Source organism: Bufo bufo, chromosome 3 (genome assembly GCF_905171765.1).
Source record: "Bufo bufo chromosome 3, aBufBuf1.1, whole genome shotgun sequence".
In the NCBI taxonomy this organism is placed as follows: domain Eukaryota; kingdom Metazoa; phylum Chordata; class Amphibia; order Anura; family Bufonidae; genus Bufo; species Bufo bufo.
Window position 1 is genome coordinate 622,006,842 of NC_053391.1, and position 17,783 is coordinate 622,024,624.

The 17,783-nt window shown below is 44.3% G+C and overlaps 1 protein-coding gene across 1 annotated transcript in view; it reads left to right on the top strand.

The window, feature by feature from the left end:
- SUPT20H (SPT20 homolog, SAGA complex component) overlaps nucleotides 1–17,783 on the top strand; it is a 93,450-nt gene that overhangs the window by 51,673 nt on the left and 23,994 nt on the right. Inside the window, 10 exon segments of the mRNA XM_040426104.1 lie at nucleotides 781–920; nucleotides 2,015–2,174; nucleotides 2,274–2,330; nucleotides 4,509–4,580; nucleotides 8,821–8,978; nucleotides 10,834–10,866; nucleotides 12,449–12,570; nucleotides 12,664–12,756; nucleotides 17,396–17,452; nucleotides 17,455–17,547. Of these exon segments, the coding sequence (XP_040282038.1) occupies nucleotides 781–920; nucleotides 2,015–2,174; nucleotides 2,274–2,330; nucleotides 4,509–4,580; nucleotides 8,821–8,978; nucleotides 10,834–10,866; nucleotides 12,449–12,570; nucleotides 12,664–12,756; nucleotides 17,396–17,452; nucleotides 17,455–17,547 (985 nt within the window).

Sequence of the window (17,783 nt, forward strand, 5' to 3'; positions counted from 1 at the left end):
TTTGCCAAAAACCTACCGGCGGCCTCGTCTTTTCTACCTCCCATTCATTTTGATCCCCGAGCAGCGCCTTAAAGCCATGGCTGCATCGAGAAGGGACATGTCCATTCTCGGGTCTAGAGGCGGCCTCAAGCCGCCGATCCGCAATCCTCATGGCTGCCTCCCAGTGAAATAAATAGGAGGCAGAAAGGACGCGGTGGGTTTTCCGTGACATTTTGGTCCGGCTGTCCGTGCCAAAATTATCTGGTAAAACCCGCCGATAACACTAGATGAAGTACGTTTCTAGTATATTAGTTTGATATCTGATCAGTGCCAGACCACTGGGACCCCCACAGTCCTGACAATGGATGTAAGTCTATTGGACACACAGAAACACGCCAGCGATCTTGGCCATCTCTACTGTACCCACAATCTTATAAGAAGGTTAAAGCAAGGCTTGGCAGCATGACCGCTTCTGAGCTTTCTTACATTTAGACCTTTCTACACCTGAACCAGGCATAGAAAATGGTGAATGAGACGGGCCGGACGGCTTCTTCCTCCTGACTCCTCCCAGCTCACGGCAGATTTAAAATTGTGGGTGTGGCGTGAGCGGGGAGAAGTCGCAGATAGCGGTGCAACTGACTGTTGTGCCGCTATCTGCGCCTGAAATACGTCTAATATAGGCGTATTTCAGTATAATAAATGACCCCCTATATTTTTAATGATCGTGTCAATATACTAAGGCATATCCTGATATTAAATAGTTTTTCTGCCACTGAATACTCCATTGGTATCCACATCTAGGAAGACAAGTTGCAATTGGAGAGCCAACTTATCCTGTCAACTGCCGAACCGCTATGCCTTGACCCGTCGATATCCGTCGCCTGCACTACAAACCGCCTGCTGTACAACAAACAGAAGATGAACACTGGTCCCATGAAGCGGTGAGCACTCTGTCTTGCTGAGTTACAGTTTAACCCCTTAACGACTGCCAATGCGTGTTTTTACACCGGCCACTAGGGGGCCATGAAAACACAGTGCTGCAGAGTTGAGGTGCATTTACATGAGCCGAGCAGAAGCAGATTGTCGGGGAGCAAGCGTTCCTTCCCGACATTCGGCTGCTCACTCAGTGGGGGTGAAGTGCTGCATTTAAATGTAGCGATCACCTCCACAGTATGAGAATGAGCGGTCATTATTGCGATCGCTCGTCCTCATACAGCTGCATGGTTTCTGGGCGGCAGATCGCTGTTTAGACAGCACAGTCTGGTGGCCAGTAATGATAAGTTAGCAGTTCATTGTGTGTTGCACCTTCACAGGGGCACATTGTCGTGAACGATCGTTCGCAGGAAGGCCCAATAATTCTACCGTGTAAATCCACCTTAAGCGGCAACACAGAGTGATGCATCTGCCTGTTGCATACAGTGGGCACAAACGCTCATCCTCTCAGTTTCCATAGCAGTGCTACTGCCTCAGTTGATCCTAGCAATCGCATGGTCGGTGGTCGATGCTTTCAGAAGGCAGCTGTCATATTTCCTCTTTTCCAGCCTTTTGGGGGACAAGTAAAAAAAATAAAAATATAAATTATTGGTAATAGGCAATAAATAAATCCCTAATAATCCTCCCCATTTTCCCAGCGCTGGCTCCTTGTTCCTTCTCCTCCCGGTCTGCGATGCTCCGTTGGGCTCCCTTGATGAAAACATCTGGTTTGATGCCAATCAATGGCTGTGGCGGTGACTAGCTCCCCTCATGTCATTACAAACGGTGACATGATGTAAGGGGAGCTGGTCACCGCCGTGGCTAGCAATTGGCTGGAGACAGCGGCAAACCAGATGTTTTTACTGAGGGAGCCCAGCAGAGCATCGCAGGCCAGGAGGAGAAGGAAGAGGGAGCCAGCAAGTAAGCTTCCCCTTACAGGTCTGGTCAAGTAGGGGGGATTGTGTTCGTGAAATAAATGTTGTATTAGAAATAGAATTTTTATAGAATTTCTGGCTAATGATTCCTGTTGGTCCCTATCGCTTACTCTGCTCTTATATTTCAGGTGTCTGAAGCGATTCTCCAGACCGGCTCTGAACAGGCAGCAGGAATTATCCAACTGCCCTATCCCACCGCAGCTCAGACTTCTAGATTATCTGCACAAGAGGAAGGAAAGGAAAGCCTCGCAACCTCAGTTTGATCTAAAAATATCCAAAACTGGAAACGTAAGTCATTGGTGCTTTACAGGACTGTGTGCGGTTGGACATCACTGACCGCTCTATGATATGACTGACCCTTCTTTTAATGGATATCTTCTCTTCTAGTACGTCGACTTATGGAAACAAAATCCTTGCTCCCTTGCCGTACCCTCTGAAGTGGATGTAAGTAAGCCTGGGACCCTCCAGCCTCGCCGCTGTCATTTATGCTGAATTTTATCATTGCAACAGATTTTAGATTGAGATTTTTTTCCCCCCCACCTGTGCTGTTGTCTACGGCTGCTGAATAAAATACACTATATAAACCGTGGGCGGGGGAAGGGACGTAACAACTGTTGTCAGATCCCGCTCCTATAATGTCAGATTTCCCTTGCTTCTGGCTGGCAGAATAGTGAGACGCTGTCATGAAGTAAGACAAAGACGCCGGACCACATCTGTCGCACAATGAACACCGGGAGTCACCGATGGACCCAATTGACTTATGATGGGGCCCGTCTAGTCCCATTGTGGTTGTTTCTGATGCAGCCTCCAATGCAGAGGTGAACAGAACCAAGCTTAAATTGACAGCTGTATGCCCATTGGCCAGTCTAGACTATATGAAGATTCACATGCCAACCTAGATTTTAACAACTACGTGTATAGGTGGGCAGTGCTTCATTGTAGGACTGCCGAGATGGCTTTCCAATTCTGGTGGTCTTGCAGTAACAACTTCAGCGGCACATGCGCAGTACATACAGTGAGGCCAGTGCCCTCAGGTTGTACTGTGGTGCGCAGGCCTGGACAGACTGCAGATCTGTGTGCAGGACGTGGACAGGGGTGGGCTAGGAACTTAGTGGCCCTGGAAAAAAACTAAAAGTGGCCCTATGTTGTGGAGGGGTCCAAATGGACAGAAGGCGGGGCAGCACAAGTGGGCAGGGCCAAAACATGTAGGCAGGGACATCAGAAATAGGAGGGACCAGTGATACTGTAGTACAGTACAAAATACCGCCCCAGCAGAACCACAGTGCAGCACAAAATACTACCTCAGTATGAAACTGTATCATCGAGGAGGTCGATGCAATTGAATTCAGGAGGTCTTTATTAGGGATGAGCGAATTTCATATTTTGAAGTTTGTGTACGGGTTCGTGTTGTGGTATTTACTGAACTGCGTTATGGATTATGGATGGTTTCCACGGACCATAACGCAATTCCATGACGGATTACTTAACAGAATGCCTTTAGAGGCTTTCTATTATTTGTTCCGTCATCATAGAAGTCTATGGCCTGCATAACAGATCCGTCCGGTTTACGTTATGCTGCCATATGAGGACTCGTGTGGCCCCTTGGGTATCAACCCACTAGAAATTTCCCTGTAGGGTCTATGGCCAGTCCGCCCTGGATGTGGACACAGCAGAGATGATGTGGCAGGCATAGGGCATTGATGACGCTGAAAGCAGAGGGGATGGAGCCTTGGGCTTGAGGGGGAGGTACTTGGAGCAGGAGAAGAGACAGACTTGGGCTGTTTCCTCGTGACAGACTCCCTTTAAATGAATTAAGTTCAAGTTATTGTGATCTTTTTCCACAAAACTATATATAATTCTGCTCAGTTCCTCCTGCAGTATACAATGTGCCATGTACACCATGACAGGTTCCCTTTAAAAGGGTTGTCCCATCATTATTGAAAAAACAAAAAATTGGACATCATATAATACATAAGCATCTCAGCCCTGTACCTCACATGGATCCAGAGATCTCCCCATTCATTGATCTGCTAGATTTATATAAAGCTGACAACTCAGGGGAGTGTCTTTTCTGCAGCAGCTCAGGGGGCGTGTCTCAGCTCTCTCTATCACAGCTCAGGGGGTGTGTCTCAGCTCTCTCTATCACAGCTCAGGAGGCGTGTCTAAGGTCTCCCTACCACAGCTCCGGGGGCGTGTCCATGCTCTCCCTATCACAGCTCAGGAGGCAGTTGAAGAATGAAACTGAGCATGTGCAGCCATCTCAGGGAGCAGGACAAAGAAATAAGAAAAAAACAACCAGCAGGTGGCGCAATACAAATGCAGCAATAGCTCATTTTTAATTACATGCAATTACAAAAGTATTCAGATACAGGTACTGATTTGAAAACGGCAGAATGTTTTTGTGGGACAACCCCTTTAAGTGTGCTTAATATGCTTTAGGCACCATTTATATATTCCTAGAGCCCTTTAATGACTAATTTTCATGTAACGCTTGAGAAGAATCAGTTACACTTTTTGACACCTAAAATAGCTCTGTATCCGTATGATTGGATTATCGTTCTGAAAGTTCTGCCCGTCATTTAAAGTCACAGCCTAATTGGTTCTTGTCTGTCTTTTTTTCAGGTTGAAAAATACGCAAAAGTGGAAAAATCTATCAAACTTGATGACTCGCAACCTACGGTCTGGCCAGCAGATGTAAGTAATTCCATCCCTTTTCTGGCCAGTGTTTATTTTACTACTGGTGGTAATGCAGGGCATGTGTATAGTGTGACGGGAAGCCTTTTAGTGGAGCATTAGAAAAGACACGTTCCCTTCCAGTCACGTCACCTGTTTTATGTGACCGGTGTTTCTGGCAGCTGTAGTTGCTATGTAAGCCTGACACTTTGTATGTTTCATAGGTTCACTCACCGGTCCTATGGGATAACACGAGGGCTATAAAAATTCTTACAATTTAAAGAGGAGCTGTCACCTCTCCTGAAATGTCTGTTTCAGTAACTCTTTGCATCCCCTTTAGGCCTCATACACACAGCCGTATGTGTTTTGCGGTTTGCAAATCGCGGATTTGCAAAACACGAATCCAGGCCGAGTGCTTGCTGCCATTTTCACTTTAATAGAAATGTCCTATCCTTGTCTGCAAAACGGACAAAAATAGGACATGTTCTATCTCCTTTGCAGGGCCGTGGAACGAATGTGCAAATACGGGCAGCACATGGTGTTCTGTCCACATTTCTTGTGGCCCCATTGCAATTAGTGGGTCTGCATCCGATCCGCAAAAATGCGGATTGGATGCGGACCAAGTATACGATCGTGTGTATGAGTCCCTATAATGACAATTCTGGAGCATCTACCCTGACTATATGTTGTGTCGTTCCTCTATTACTCCTGCTAGAAGTTAGGAATGAATTGGCAGTAGTCTGTAATGAAGGTCCAGATGGGTGTTACCAGTTGGGGTGTGTTCTTGCATAGCAGCGCTAATTAGACCCCCCCCCCCCCCCCCCCCCCTTCCAACTGGTAACTACCATCTGGAACTTCATTGCTAACTTCTGGCAATTCATTCATAACTTCTATCAAGAATAATATAGGAATCAAACATCATATAGTCATAATGAATAGATGCTCCAGAATTGTTCTTACATGGGGATCACAAGTGGTTGCTAAAACAGACATGTCGGGAGAGGGGAAATCTGGTCAAAATGGTCTCCTTTCAGTTGGGCTGTGTCCTCTTCAGAGTGCTGTCTGGCTATATAATAGACAGTACCCAGACTGAACATTGACCCATTTAATTAAATGGGTCCATTCACCATCAGTCCATGCAGAGAAAATTCCAACATGTTTTATCTTTGACTCGTTAATTCAAATGAATGAGAAAACATGGACCACATTGCCCCATCTGTGTGTGGCATAGTTGCCAACAGTCCTTTTATTCCCTGGGACCGTCCCTAATTTCAGAGACCACCCCAGCAAATTTGGGTTGTCCTGGGCTATAAGTGAGTGAGTGGTTCCAGGTGGGTTTATGGCTTTCCGGAAGGCAGGCTACCATGCCTTGAATTTACCAACAACTACGTTAATAAGTATGGTGTGGTCATAACCTTACATTTGTCACTGTTACCCAGTGTTTTATCATTTAGTATGTACGGGTGACTTGCATTATTCCTTCCCATGTGCATAGCCTTACATTTGTCAGTGTTAAACCTCATCTGCCACTTCTCTGCCCAAGCCTCCAATCTATCCAGATCCCTCTGTAGCTGTATACTGTCCTCTGTAGTATATATACAGTATACTGTCCTCTGCAATGTGTATATATACAGTATACTGTCCTCTGCAATGTGTATATATACAGTATACTGTCCTCTGTAGTACATGTATACAGTATAGTGTCCTCTGTAGTACATGTATACAGTATACTGTCCTCTGCAATGTGTATATATACAGTATACTGTCCTCTGTAGTACATGTATACAGTATAGTGTCCTCTGTAGTACATGTATACAGTATACTGTCCTCTGCAATGTGTATATATACAGTATACTGTCCTCTGTAGTACATGTATACAGTATACTGTCCTCTGCAATGTGTATATATACAGTATACTGTCCTCTGTAGTACATGTATACAGTATAGTGTCCTCTGTAGTACATGTATACAGTATACTGTCCTCTGCAATGTGTATATATACAGTATACTGTCCTCTGTAGTACATGTATACAGTATACTGTCCTCTGCAATGTGTATATATACAGTATACTGTCCTCTGTAGTGTATATATACAGTATACTGTCCTCTGTAGTGTATATACAGTATACTGTCCTCTGTAGTGTATATATACAGTATACTGTCCTCTGTAGTGTATATACAGTATACTGTCCTCTGTAGTGTATATACAGTATACTGTCCTCTGTAGTGTATATATACAGTATACTGTCCTCTGTAGTGTATATACAGTATACTGTCCTCTGTAGTGTATATACAGTATACTGTCCTCTTCTGTGTTAATTAGGCTACTTTCACACTTGCGTTTTGGCTTTCCGTTTGTGAGATCCATTCAGGGCTCTCACACGCGGTCCAAAACGGATCAGTTTTGCCCTAATGCATTCTGAATGGAAAAGGATCCGCTCAGAATGCATCAGTTTGCCTCCATTCCGTCTCCCTTCCGCTTTGGAGGCCGACACCAAAACACTGCTTGACGAAACTGAGCCAAACGGATCCGCTCTGACACACACAATGTAAGTCATCGGGGACGGATCCGTTTTCACTGACACAATCTGGCACAATACAAAACGGATCCGTCCTCCATTGACTTTCAATGGTGTTTAAGACGGATCCATCTTGGCTATGTTAAAGATAATACAAACAAATCCATTCTGAACGGATGCAGACGGTTGTATTATCTGAACGAATCCGCACCAAATGCGAGTGTGAAAGTAGCCTTACTTTACACAGTTTAGTGTCATCTGCGAAAATTGATACTTTACTATGCAAGCCTTCTACAAGATCATTAATAAATATATTGAAGAGAATAGGGCCCAATACTGACCCCTGAGGTACTCCACTAGTGACAGTGACCCAATCTGAGTGTGTACCGTTAATACCCACCCTCTGTTTTCTATCACTCAGCCAGTTACTTACCCACATACAGACATTTTCTCCCAGTCCGAGCATTCTCATTTTATATACTAACCTTTTATGTGGTACAGTGTCCAATGCGTTTTCTGATGACAGACTCCCTTTTAAAGAGGATTTGTCACCGTGATCTTGGACCATTATCTGCAGTACTGCATCTAGGGAGTCTGGATCCCAATTTCTTGTTATTTTCCTTCTCGCCCCACATTCATTCATTGTCAGGACTGCTATGCATGCACCGAGGAGTCCTCTCGATTTTGTTAGCACAGCAGTCCTGACGACCGGGGAATGGGGGGCAGTAGGTAAATAAAAACTATGCTCCTTATCTGAAGTACTATTCATGTATTACTACAGCTAATAGTTCAATGTCCTGGTGAGAGATTAGCTTTACAGAGAATGTCACCCCGATTTCGGACTATTATCTACAGTAAGGGTACTTTCACATTAGCGTTTTTCTTTTCCGGTATTGAGTTCCGTCACAGGAGCTCTATACCGGAAAAGAACTGATCAGTTTCATCCCCCTGCATTCTGAATGGAGAACAATCCGTTCAGGACGCATCAGGATGTCTTCAGTTCAGTCCCTCTTACTTTTTTTGAACAGGGAAAATACCGCAGCATGTATTAGTGCCGGATCCGACATTACGTGATCCGGTATTTCAATGCATTTGTGAGACTGATCCGGATCCGTCTCACAAATGCATCCGTTTGCGTCCAGATGGCGGGATCACCGGAACTGCCTGCCGGAATCCTCTGCCGCAAGTGTGAAAGTACCCTACTACATGTGTAGTACTTCAGATAAGGGGTCCAGATCGGTCCTTTTTATTTTCCTACTGCTCTGGTTCCCCCGCTGTCAGCGCTCAGTTGCACTGAACTACACAGTCTGGACTGCTGTGCTGCTCTTACATAATGGAGAGGACTCGTGCGCATGCACAGCAGTCCTGACAATGTATTTGAACACCGCTCTGAGCGCGGACAGCAGGGGAATGGGGGCTGCAAGAAAAAATAGTGATCTGGATTCCATATAACTTCAATAAAAATGTAAAGGGTTATGTATCTTTATTTTATAGAAACAGGGCCACGATTTTTAGTGGGCTTTGTCTAGGTATTATAGGTCATCCTGATATTTTAAGCGAGTAAGGGCTCATGCACACGACCGTATACCCTCCGAGAGCGCCCGCAGGGCTATTGACCTGCACTCATATGATCATATGGACCGTATGTCTCGGAGGGCATACGGTCGTGTGCATGAGCCCTAAGTCGCTGAGTTTCATGTTAATCCCAGGCAACCTCTTACGTTTTTTTTTTTTTTATACAGGAAACAAACGAGGAATATATCTTTGAATGTGAAAACGGGGCTCCTTTCCAGAAGGCAAAGTTAACCATCTTTCAGAATGTAGGAAATCCTTTGTACTATGGTAAAATGCAGAGCTCTACAGCTGATGAAGAGGATGCCTTCCACAGCCCTCATTCTCAGTGAGTTTAATCCATTATATATATATATAAAGAACGATATGTGTGTGTGTGTGTGTATGTTCCGCGATCACTCAAAAAACGCAACCATAGATTTCAACGAAACTTGGTTTACACATTCCTTGCTACCTGGAAAGAAATCTTGTGGTGGTTACAGCTCTCTAGGACTTACCGTCCCTGAGAGATTCCCAAAAATGACCTGCATTAGCCAATAGAAGCCTGCCAGTCTTTCTCTTCATATCCCAACTGCCATACACACGGTCACATGCCCTTTATCAGCCAATAGTAGCTCGCAGGTCCTTAGTCTCCACATACACACAGTTTTACTACAGGTTTTCTTAACAACCCAGCCATTTTTCTTCACTGCTGTAGGTCAGCTTTAGGCTAGGGCTACATGACGACATGCGTCGCGCGACAGACACCTAGGGCACAACTACACTGCTACATGTGTCGTGCGACATTGATGTCGCACCACAATTTATATAATGATAGTCTATGGTGTTGCACTGCGACAAGTGACATGCTGTGATGCGACAGTCGCAGAAAAATCCATCTGGATGGATTTTTGCGACTGTCGCAGTCGCAGCATGTCACCTGTCACAGCGCGACACCATAGACTATCATTATATAAATTGTTGAGACAAAATGTCGTCGTGTAGCCCTAGCATTAAAGAGGCGGGCGCTGTGGAGGTCACTGTTAAAGGGGCGGGCGCTGTGGAGGTCACTGTTAAGGGGGCAGGGGCCACTATTAAAGGGCCAACTGTTGTAGAGGTCACTGTTAAGGAGGCGGGCCCCTGAAGAGGTCACTGTCAAGGGAGTGGGGTGCTGTGAAACGCACTGTTAAAGGGGCGGGCTACTGTGAAGGTCAAAGGTAAGGGGATGGGCTTCTATAGAGGTCCCATTTTAAAGTGGGGGGGTCAGTGTTAAGGGGTGGGGGACTGTGGAGTGGTGGGGGACTGTTAAAGGGGCGGAGTGCTGTAGAGGTCATTGTTATAGTGGATACTGTCAATATCTTTTAACGACACACACAAACATTGAATGAAATAGATGAAATATACCGTGCGAAGCCGTGTCCTTCTGCTAGTCTAATATAAAATGTAAAAATGGCCAATTAGTAGTAAATCAATGACGACTCAATCAAATCATATCGTTAGTGGCATAAACATTAATCGCACAACAGGACCACAGTGGTGCAAAACTTTTGTATCCCAACTCGACTCCAAGTAAAAAACGCACCAAAAACCGTTTGTTTGTTTATCAAAAATACTTCACATTCTAGTGCATACAAAAATGACTCGTGGCTAGCAACAAAGTCCTGTGTGCATAGGGTCCATCTCAGGTTCAGCACATGTGGTGCCTAGCAAGCATGTACCTACGTTTCGGGGGTCCTATGTCAAGCATGCATTTTGACAGGCCCTGTCAATGAAAGTGCAGAGTTTGCAGCAGTTGCAGAGAGAGCAGAGCCTCTAGGTGTAATGACGACGCCCCCGTTGCTCCTAGAGGCTCATTTGCATATATTAAAACCTCATTTTTCTCAGCAATGCGTGCACATATGACGATGGGACCAACACAGATGTCTTCAGCTGCCAAGTGCACATGTAACAGGTCAGACAGTTTCATAGGGAGAAATCTGCTGACAGATGGCCTTTAAATGGGATGGGAATTTTCCACCCACAACATAGAATGGTCCATATATCAGCAAGACATAACCGTAGTCTAACCGGTGGGCTTTAAAAATCTTGTGCTGTTTAGTAATTGCAGCTAAGGAAAAAAAATATTACAATTAATATATTGTTCATTATTCTGGTTATACAGTGGTGTTTCCATTTTTATAACAATTAATTTTTTTCCCTCTTAGATTTCTTATTGGAGCTAAAAACGATATTGATAGGTAAGTGCGCTTTTATTGCATGTCCTTGGGATTAGCAGCAGTGAGGTTTTCAGTTGCATTTACACTCATTTTCTCTGTTTGTTAAATCCATATTCATCTCATAAATTGATGCCACCACTTATGATCAGGAGGGTCCTCTGCAGCTTTGGTTTAAAGGGAATGACCTGTTCATGTTTTTATATTTAACATATTTTTAAAGAATTTTTTGGTGATGTTATGTTTAATTTTCCAAGTCAAAATCCTACAGTTTTCTTACAGCCACTAAGGGCTCATGCACACGAATGTATTTTCTTTCCACTTCCGTTCCGTTTTTTTTTGCGGACCATATGTGGAATCATTCACTTCAATGGGGCTGTAGAAAATACAGAAGTTACTCCTTGCGCATTCACGCGGATGACAATGTTGTTTGCCTCCGTGTTTTTCACGGACCCATTGACTTGAATGGGTCTGCAAACCGTTGTCCGTGAAAAAAATAGGACAGGTCATATTTTTTTGACGGACTGGAAACACGGATCACGGACGCGGATGACAAACGGTGCATTATCAGAGTTTTCAACGGACCCATTGAAAGTCAATGGGTCCGCAGAAAATCACGGAAAACAGAACAACGGACACGGAACACAACAACGGTCGTGTGCATGAGGCCTTATATATGTAGTCCTGAAAGAAAGAGCCTAATATGGACAGAGAAGGATAAAACCTTCCAGCTATGTTTGTCCGTAATGTGATGCTCACATAGCAAGTCAGAGATATTCAGCTCTTTAACATAGTTCGTAGTATTCAGGAACTGCAAGGCAAAGTTCACAAAGTGACCCCCGTATAATCGAATAGGGGTAAATAGTCTTATCACTTATATTCCTTTTGTTTGGATTTGGTGTCCCAAAGCTCACTTTTTATATATGCACTAGTTCAGCGATAGTTTCCTACTCACGGTTGTGCCGACTGTATTGCGGTTAGCGTGGCGTCCACGTATGTTCCGCTTGCAGGCAGTGATGTAGCTTCCAGGGTATGGATCCAGGGATCTTCGGTCATCAATTGCAGGAGTGCCGTAGTAGGAATTTGTAGGTGGAGATTCCTGCCAGGTGCTCTGATCAAGCAGCAGGCTGGTTTTTACTGCGGCAATCAGTCTTAGATTTCTCCTGCCAATTTTGTTTGATTCGATCCCTCTCCTTATAGTTGGTTTAAAGCGCTTCAATACTCCGGTTGTATATTCAGTTTCATGGGATCCTCTTTCACCAAACGTGTTTCGGAGTTGGCTACGACTCCTTCCTCAGTGGCAGGGGTTGTCCGGGTTCAACTCTGAACCCGGACAACCCCTTTAAGTGAAGTTGTTATGGGCATCCCCTTCTAATTTCCCTTCACAGCCGGGTGGCAGAGGGCATCGTTGTGCAGGGACAATTTAGAAGGCGATGCAGCGCTTCATTCTCGGGATCATTGATGGTCCAAGAGGTCGGACCCTACCGGTCATTAAGTGATCGCATACTCTGGCCACGTATCATCACTTTATAGGATAGGAACAATTCTTAATGATATGGATCACCTTCAGCTGCAGGAGCTAAAGTGTCTAATTGTGTCCTAACAGAATGGTAGGTCAGTACCAGGACTTATTCAAAAATGAATCCAAAGGGTTTGTGAAGATGTCTTACAACGCAGGAGGGGTGTCAAGCCAAAGTCCTCTCTCTCCAGGCAAGGAAATGGAGGTATGTGGCAAGTTTATATTGTGATTAGTCACTCTACATGTTCTTCATAAATCATCATTTTACCCTCGTCTTTGTTGTTTAGTCAGATGCATCACAGGCTCCATCCAGTCCTCTATGCTGGGAAAAGGAGTGAAGCACAGACCTCCTCCCATCAAACTTCCTTCCAACTCTGGGAGCAGTTCTTCTGGTAAAAAAAATCTTTACTTTTTTGATCAATGACCTTTCAAACAAATCATATATTGGTCTTATTGTTTTTAATTGTTTTTATCTACAATTACATTTGATTAAAAAAATTAGAATAAATTGCATATAAAATGATTAAAGGGGTTTGTCTCATCTGGGACATTTATGGCATATCGATTGGATAAGCCATAAATGTCATATAGGTGCAGGTCCCATCTCTGGGACCCACTTTTGTCTCAAGAACAGGCCCCCGAAGTTAATGGAGGGCACACCGCTCTTGCCATTTTCCAGAATCCCTGTAGCAATGAATATAGGGCGGCCGTACATGTGCAGCTTGCTTTCCGTTCACTTTGGGTCCCAGAGATGGCATAACCTAGCCGTAATACATAAGTGTCCCAAATACTCCTTTAAAATCTAGATAACTGTTAGTAAAATTTACATGCAGATCATTATCCTGCATATAGAAGGGTAGTGGTTTCCAAATTGTGGCTCTCTAGCATTAACAAGACTACAACTCTCAGTGTGCCCGGACAGTCGGGCTAGGAGATGTGGTTTGCAGCAGGTTGGAGGCCACTTTTTATACTCAAGGAAAATATGCAAATCCTAAAGAACATAATTACAAAATAAAAAGATGGCCGCTGTCACTGTGGTTTCCAGTCAGAGGAGGCCTCCAGTCTTACAAGGCACATCTAGAATATCAATAGTAATCGCAAATGTACAGGTTATGTCCACTTTCACAACAGACAGTTTTTTTAGTTTTTTTGTTTGTGTTTTGGTTTTTTTGTAGTCCTTCAATCCATCCAAAGCGAAAAATGAAGCAATTTTTCAATAAGTCTTAACTAAAAATGTTCTATTGTTTTGTTCCTACAGGTTCTAGGCAGGCCGTGTCTCCATGGTTACAGACTACAAACACACTGTATCTGCAGTCACATTCCCCTCCGCCTGTCCTCTACTTGATGTCCTACCCAATGTATGTTAGCATAAAGTAGGGGACCAGTGGAAAATAATTTGAGGTGGTCTGTTACCACGGAGACACGTAGGTCTGCACTAGGAGCTGTAGAAACAAAACGGTAAGGAATTCTTAGTGAAGACCTACTGCAGACTTGCTTTATATTTCATTTTAGACGTATTCCAAAAAACTTTATATAATGTTTCCTAATACTTTTAGGGCTAAATATATACAGAATATGCATATTGTACTGTAATAAGATGGAAATGACCCGTCTGACATTCCTAGTGAAGTGTCAGAATCGCACCAAGCGATTTGTCCTGCCCAGTTCTGGACGTTATAAATTCCTTGGGCTCAACTGGGAGGGCGGGGGGTGCGATGATATTGGGATAAAGTCTTGGCTGTATATGCATGAGACTTGAAGCTAAATAGATTTACACAGACCTATATTGTAGAGACTGGTGGAGGTCTTTGTGCCAGGACCACCACCAGTTACAACTTCTGAGATGTCTATATGAAATTTTTTGGAATGACTATGACCCCTACGGATGCAATCACACATCACACTTGCAGTTTAAAGGTACCTAAAACTTTTGCGTCAAGCATGGAAGGTGCAGCGCTTCTTCTCTGAGCGATCTGCACCTTCCACTTGCATTAGTTCTGCTTCTGCAGCATGCGAAGTATGGATCCATAGAAAATACACAGTAATCAGTAATCTGCATCCTGCAGAAGGTGCAGGTCACTCAGGGAAGAAGCGCTGCACCATCTGTTCTTGACATGAAGGCTTAGGTACCCTTTCATTTGCATTTTTTTTTGCCAAGACCACAAATGGATCCACCAAGAAGTGGATTGCCTAGTCCTAGGCTTCTTAACCATTCCCTTGCAGCATTCTTCAGGTCCCCCACGTCATGTCTGGTGTCCGCACCAAGGTGAGGATATGGTGACTAGCGGGATAGTCGGTCACAGGCTGCTGTGGTGATGTAACCATGATCAGCTCACCTATCCCTTAGGTTAACATGTCATCACACTTTCTGATCTGCTGGACTGTGGTCACATCCCGGCTAACAGCATACAGGCTTGGATGCAGGATGCATTGAAAGTGTAAAACCCATACTGCAGCCATACCAACAGTATCTATGTTGAAGCCCTTAAATACAAAAAAGGTGGTAGCAGCACTTACGGAAAATTTTTATCCAGAAGGTGGTGGTGCCAGCGGTGATGGGTACTAGTTTGTAGCACCCCCCATTATCCAAGATATAGAGAAGGACCGCAGCACGCTCAAGTCTTCAATACAAAGCTGTAATTTATTCACCAAAACAGTGCAACGTTTCCACCTTACATGGTCTTTTTCAAGCCGTCTTGAAAATGGTTTGAAAAAGACCATGTAGGGTTGAAACGTTGCTCTGTTTTGGTGAATAAATTACAGCTTTGTATTGAAGACTTGAGCGTGCTGCGGTCCCTTCTCTATATCTACGTTGACAACCCACCTGTTTTGAGTTGTCCTTTCCATGATATTATGGGATACCGCATGACATTGCACCTGCTTACAAAGTAGCGCTTTGACCATGAGCCTTCCTATAGTGCATTTATTGTCCTAGATTCTAAGGCCACGTTCACATCTGTTTGGTAAATCCGGCAGAAGAGCAGATACCGTAATTCACAGACACCGCCGGCCCCGCCAGATCCCTATTTACTATAATTGGATCCGTCAGGTGTCCGGCAAGAATGCCCGCGTTGCTGCGGTCCTTTTCTATATCTACGTTGACAACCCACCTGTTTTGAGTGGTCTTTTCCATGATATTATGGGATGCCGCCATGACATTGCACCTGCTTACAAAGTAGCGCTCTGACCATGAGCCTTCCTATAGGCATTTATTGTCCTAGATTCTAAGGCCACGTCCACATCTGTGTTTGGTAAATCCTGCAGTCCGGCAGAAGAGGGGATACCGTAATTCACAGACACTGCCAGGCCTGCCAGATCCCTATTTACTATAATGGGATCCGTCAGGTGTCCGGCAAGAATGCCCGCTTTCCGACGGGAAAAAAAAAGTGCAGCATGCAGCAGTATTTTTCAGGCAGAAAGCCACCATTCAGTTGGGAACCTGCTGGAAACCCAACGAATCCATTATAGTGAAGGGGCATTCGGCAGGACCCGGGGAGATGTCCACCTGTGCCAGATGCAGTAATTCCTGTAGTCTACTCCTCGGTTGGAACAGCAGATTTGTGCGAACGCAGATGTGAAGCTCTTGATTGTAGAAAATAAAAGTAGACGGCACTCACCACTGTCTAGAAGTATCTTCTTTATTCCTCCATAGAGGTACAACATACAGTACAGACCAAAAGTTTGGACACACCTTCTCATTCAAAGAGTTTTCTTTATTTTCATGACTATGAAGGCATCAAAACTATGAATTAACACATGTGGAATTATATACATAACAAACAAGTGTGAAGCAACTGAAAATATGTCATATTCTAGTTTCTTCAAAGTAGCCACCTTTTGCTTTGATTACTGCTTTGCACACTCTTGGCATTCTCTTGATGAGCTACAAGAGGTAGTCCCCTGAAATGGTCTTCCAACAGTCTTGAAGGAGTTCCCAGAGATGCTTAGCACTTGTTGGCCCTTTTGCCTTCACTCTGAGGTCCAGCTCACCCCAAACCATCTCGATTGGGTTCAGGTCCGGTGACTGTGGAGGCCAGGTCATCTGGCGCAGCACCCCATCACTCTCCTTCATGGTCAAATAGCCCTTACTTTCAAGTTTCCCAATTTTTCGGCTGACTGACTGACCTTCATTTCTTTAAGTAATGATGGCCCACTCGTTTTTCTTTACTTAGCTGCTTTTTTCTTGCCATAATACAAATTCTAACAGTCTATTCAATAGGACTATCAGCTGTGTATCCACCTGACTTCTCCTCAACGCCACTGATGGTCCCAACCCCATTTATAAGGCAAGAAATCCCACTTATTAAACCTGACAGGGCACACCTGTGAAGTGAAAACCATTTCAGGGGACTACCTCTTGAAGCTCATCAAGAGAATGCCAATAGTGTGCAAAACAGTAATCAAAGCAAAAGGTGGCTACTTTGAAGAACCTAGAATATGACATATTTTCTGTTGTTTCACACTTGTTTGTTATGTATATAATTCCACATGTGTTAATTCATAGTTTTGATGCCTTCAGTGTGAATCTACAATTTTCATAGTCATGAAAATAAAGAAAACTCTTTGAATGAGAAGGTGTGTCCAAACTTTTGGTCTGTACTGTACATAGGGCTGGGGTCTCGGAACGCTAGACTGTAGCGCCGGCCGTTTCGCGCAAACCGCGCTTCTTCCTGCTAGAAGCGCGGTTGCGCAAAACGGCCATCGCTACAGTCTAGCGTTCTGAGACATGTGTGTCCGCCCCAGCCCTATGTATGTTTGTACTCTATGGAGGAATAAAGAAGAAACTTCTAGACAGTGGTGAGTGCCGTCTACTTTTATTTTCTACAATCAAGAGCTATGCAAGATGTTCAGTCTTTTGGCTGAGCACCACTAACACTATGTGTGACTGGGTATCGGAGGACGTCCCATCGAGTGAGGAGTGGACCGAGCAGTGCCGCCTGCCTTTTTTGATTTTCTTTCTTTGTATGTGAACGCAGATGTGAACCTAGCCCAAGATCATCATCACTCATCTAATATTCTTAAATATTTTCAGGTAATCTTTTTGTCCCCAGCAGTCAAGTGGCCACCTCAAATCCACAACTCCTCCGCCATCTAACCTCCCAGCATCTCTCGTAAACAGTCCATTGACGTCAACCAAGTCAGCCTGCTCTCCCCCGCTGCATTGTCACCTGCTGGCTCTTCACAAAGTGAGTCACGACCTAAATTCTCCATTAAATCTCCGTAGGCCTCAAGATTAAAACCCTTCTTTCTAATGGATTGGTGACGCCAACGTGTGTGCTCGTGTGTGCTCCGATGCTTGTAAAAGCCTTGTAGAATTTCTAGCAATATGTTCTTGTTAACTGTATGTATTTGTGTTTAATGTAATTGTTCCTTCTGTTTTATATATACAGTATATACTTTTTTTTTTTTTCCTTTTTGCTGT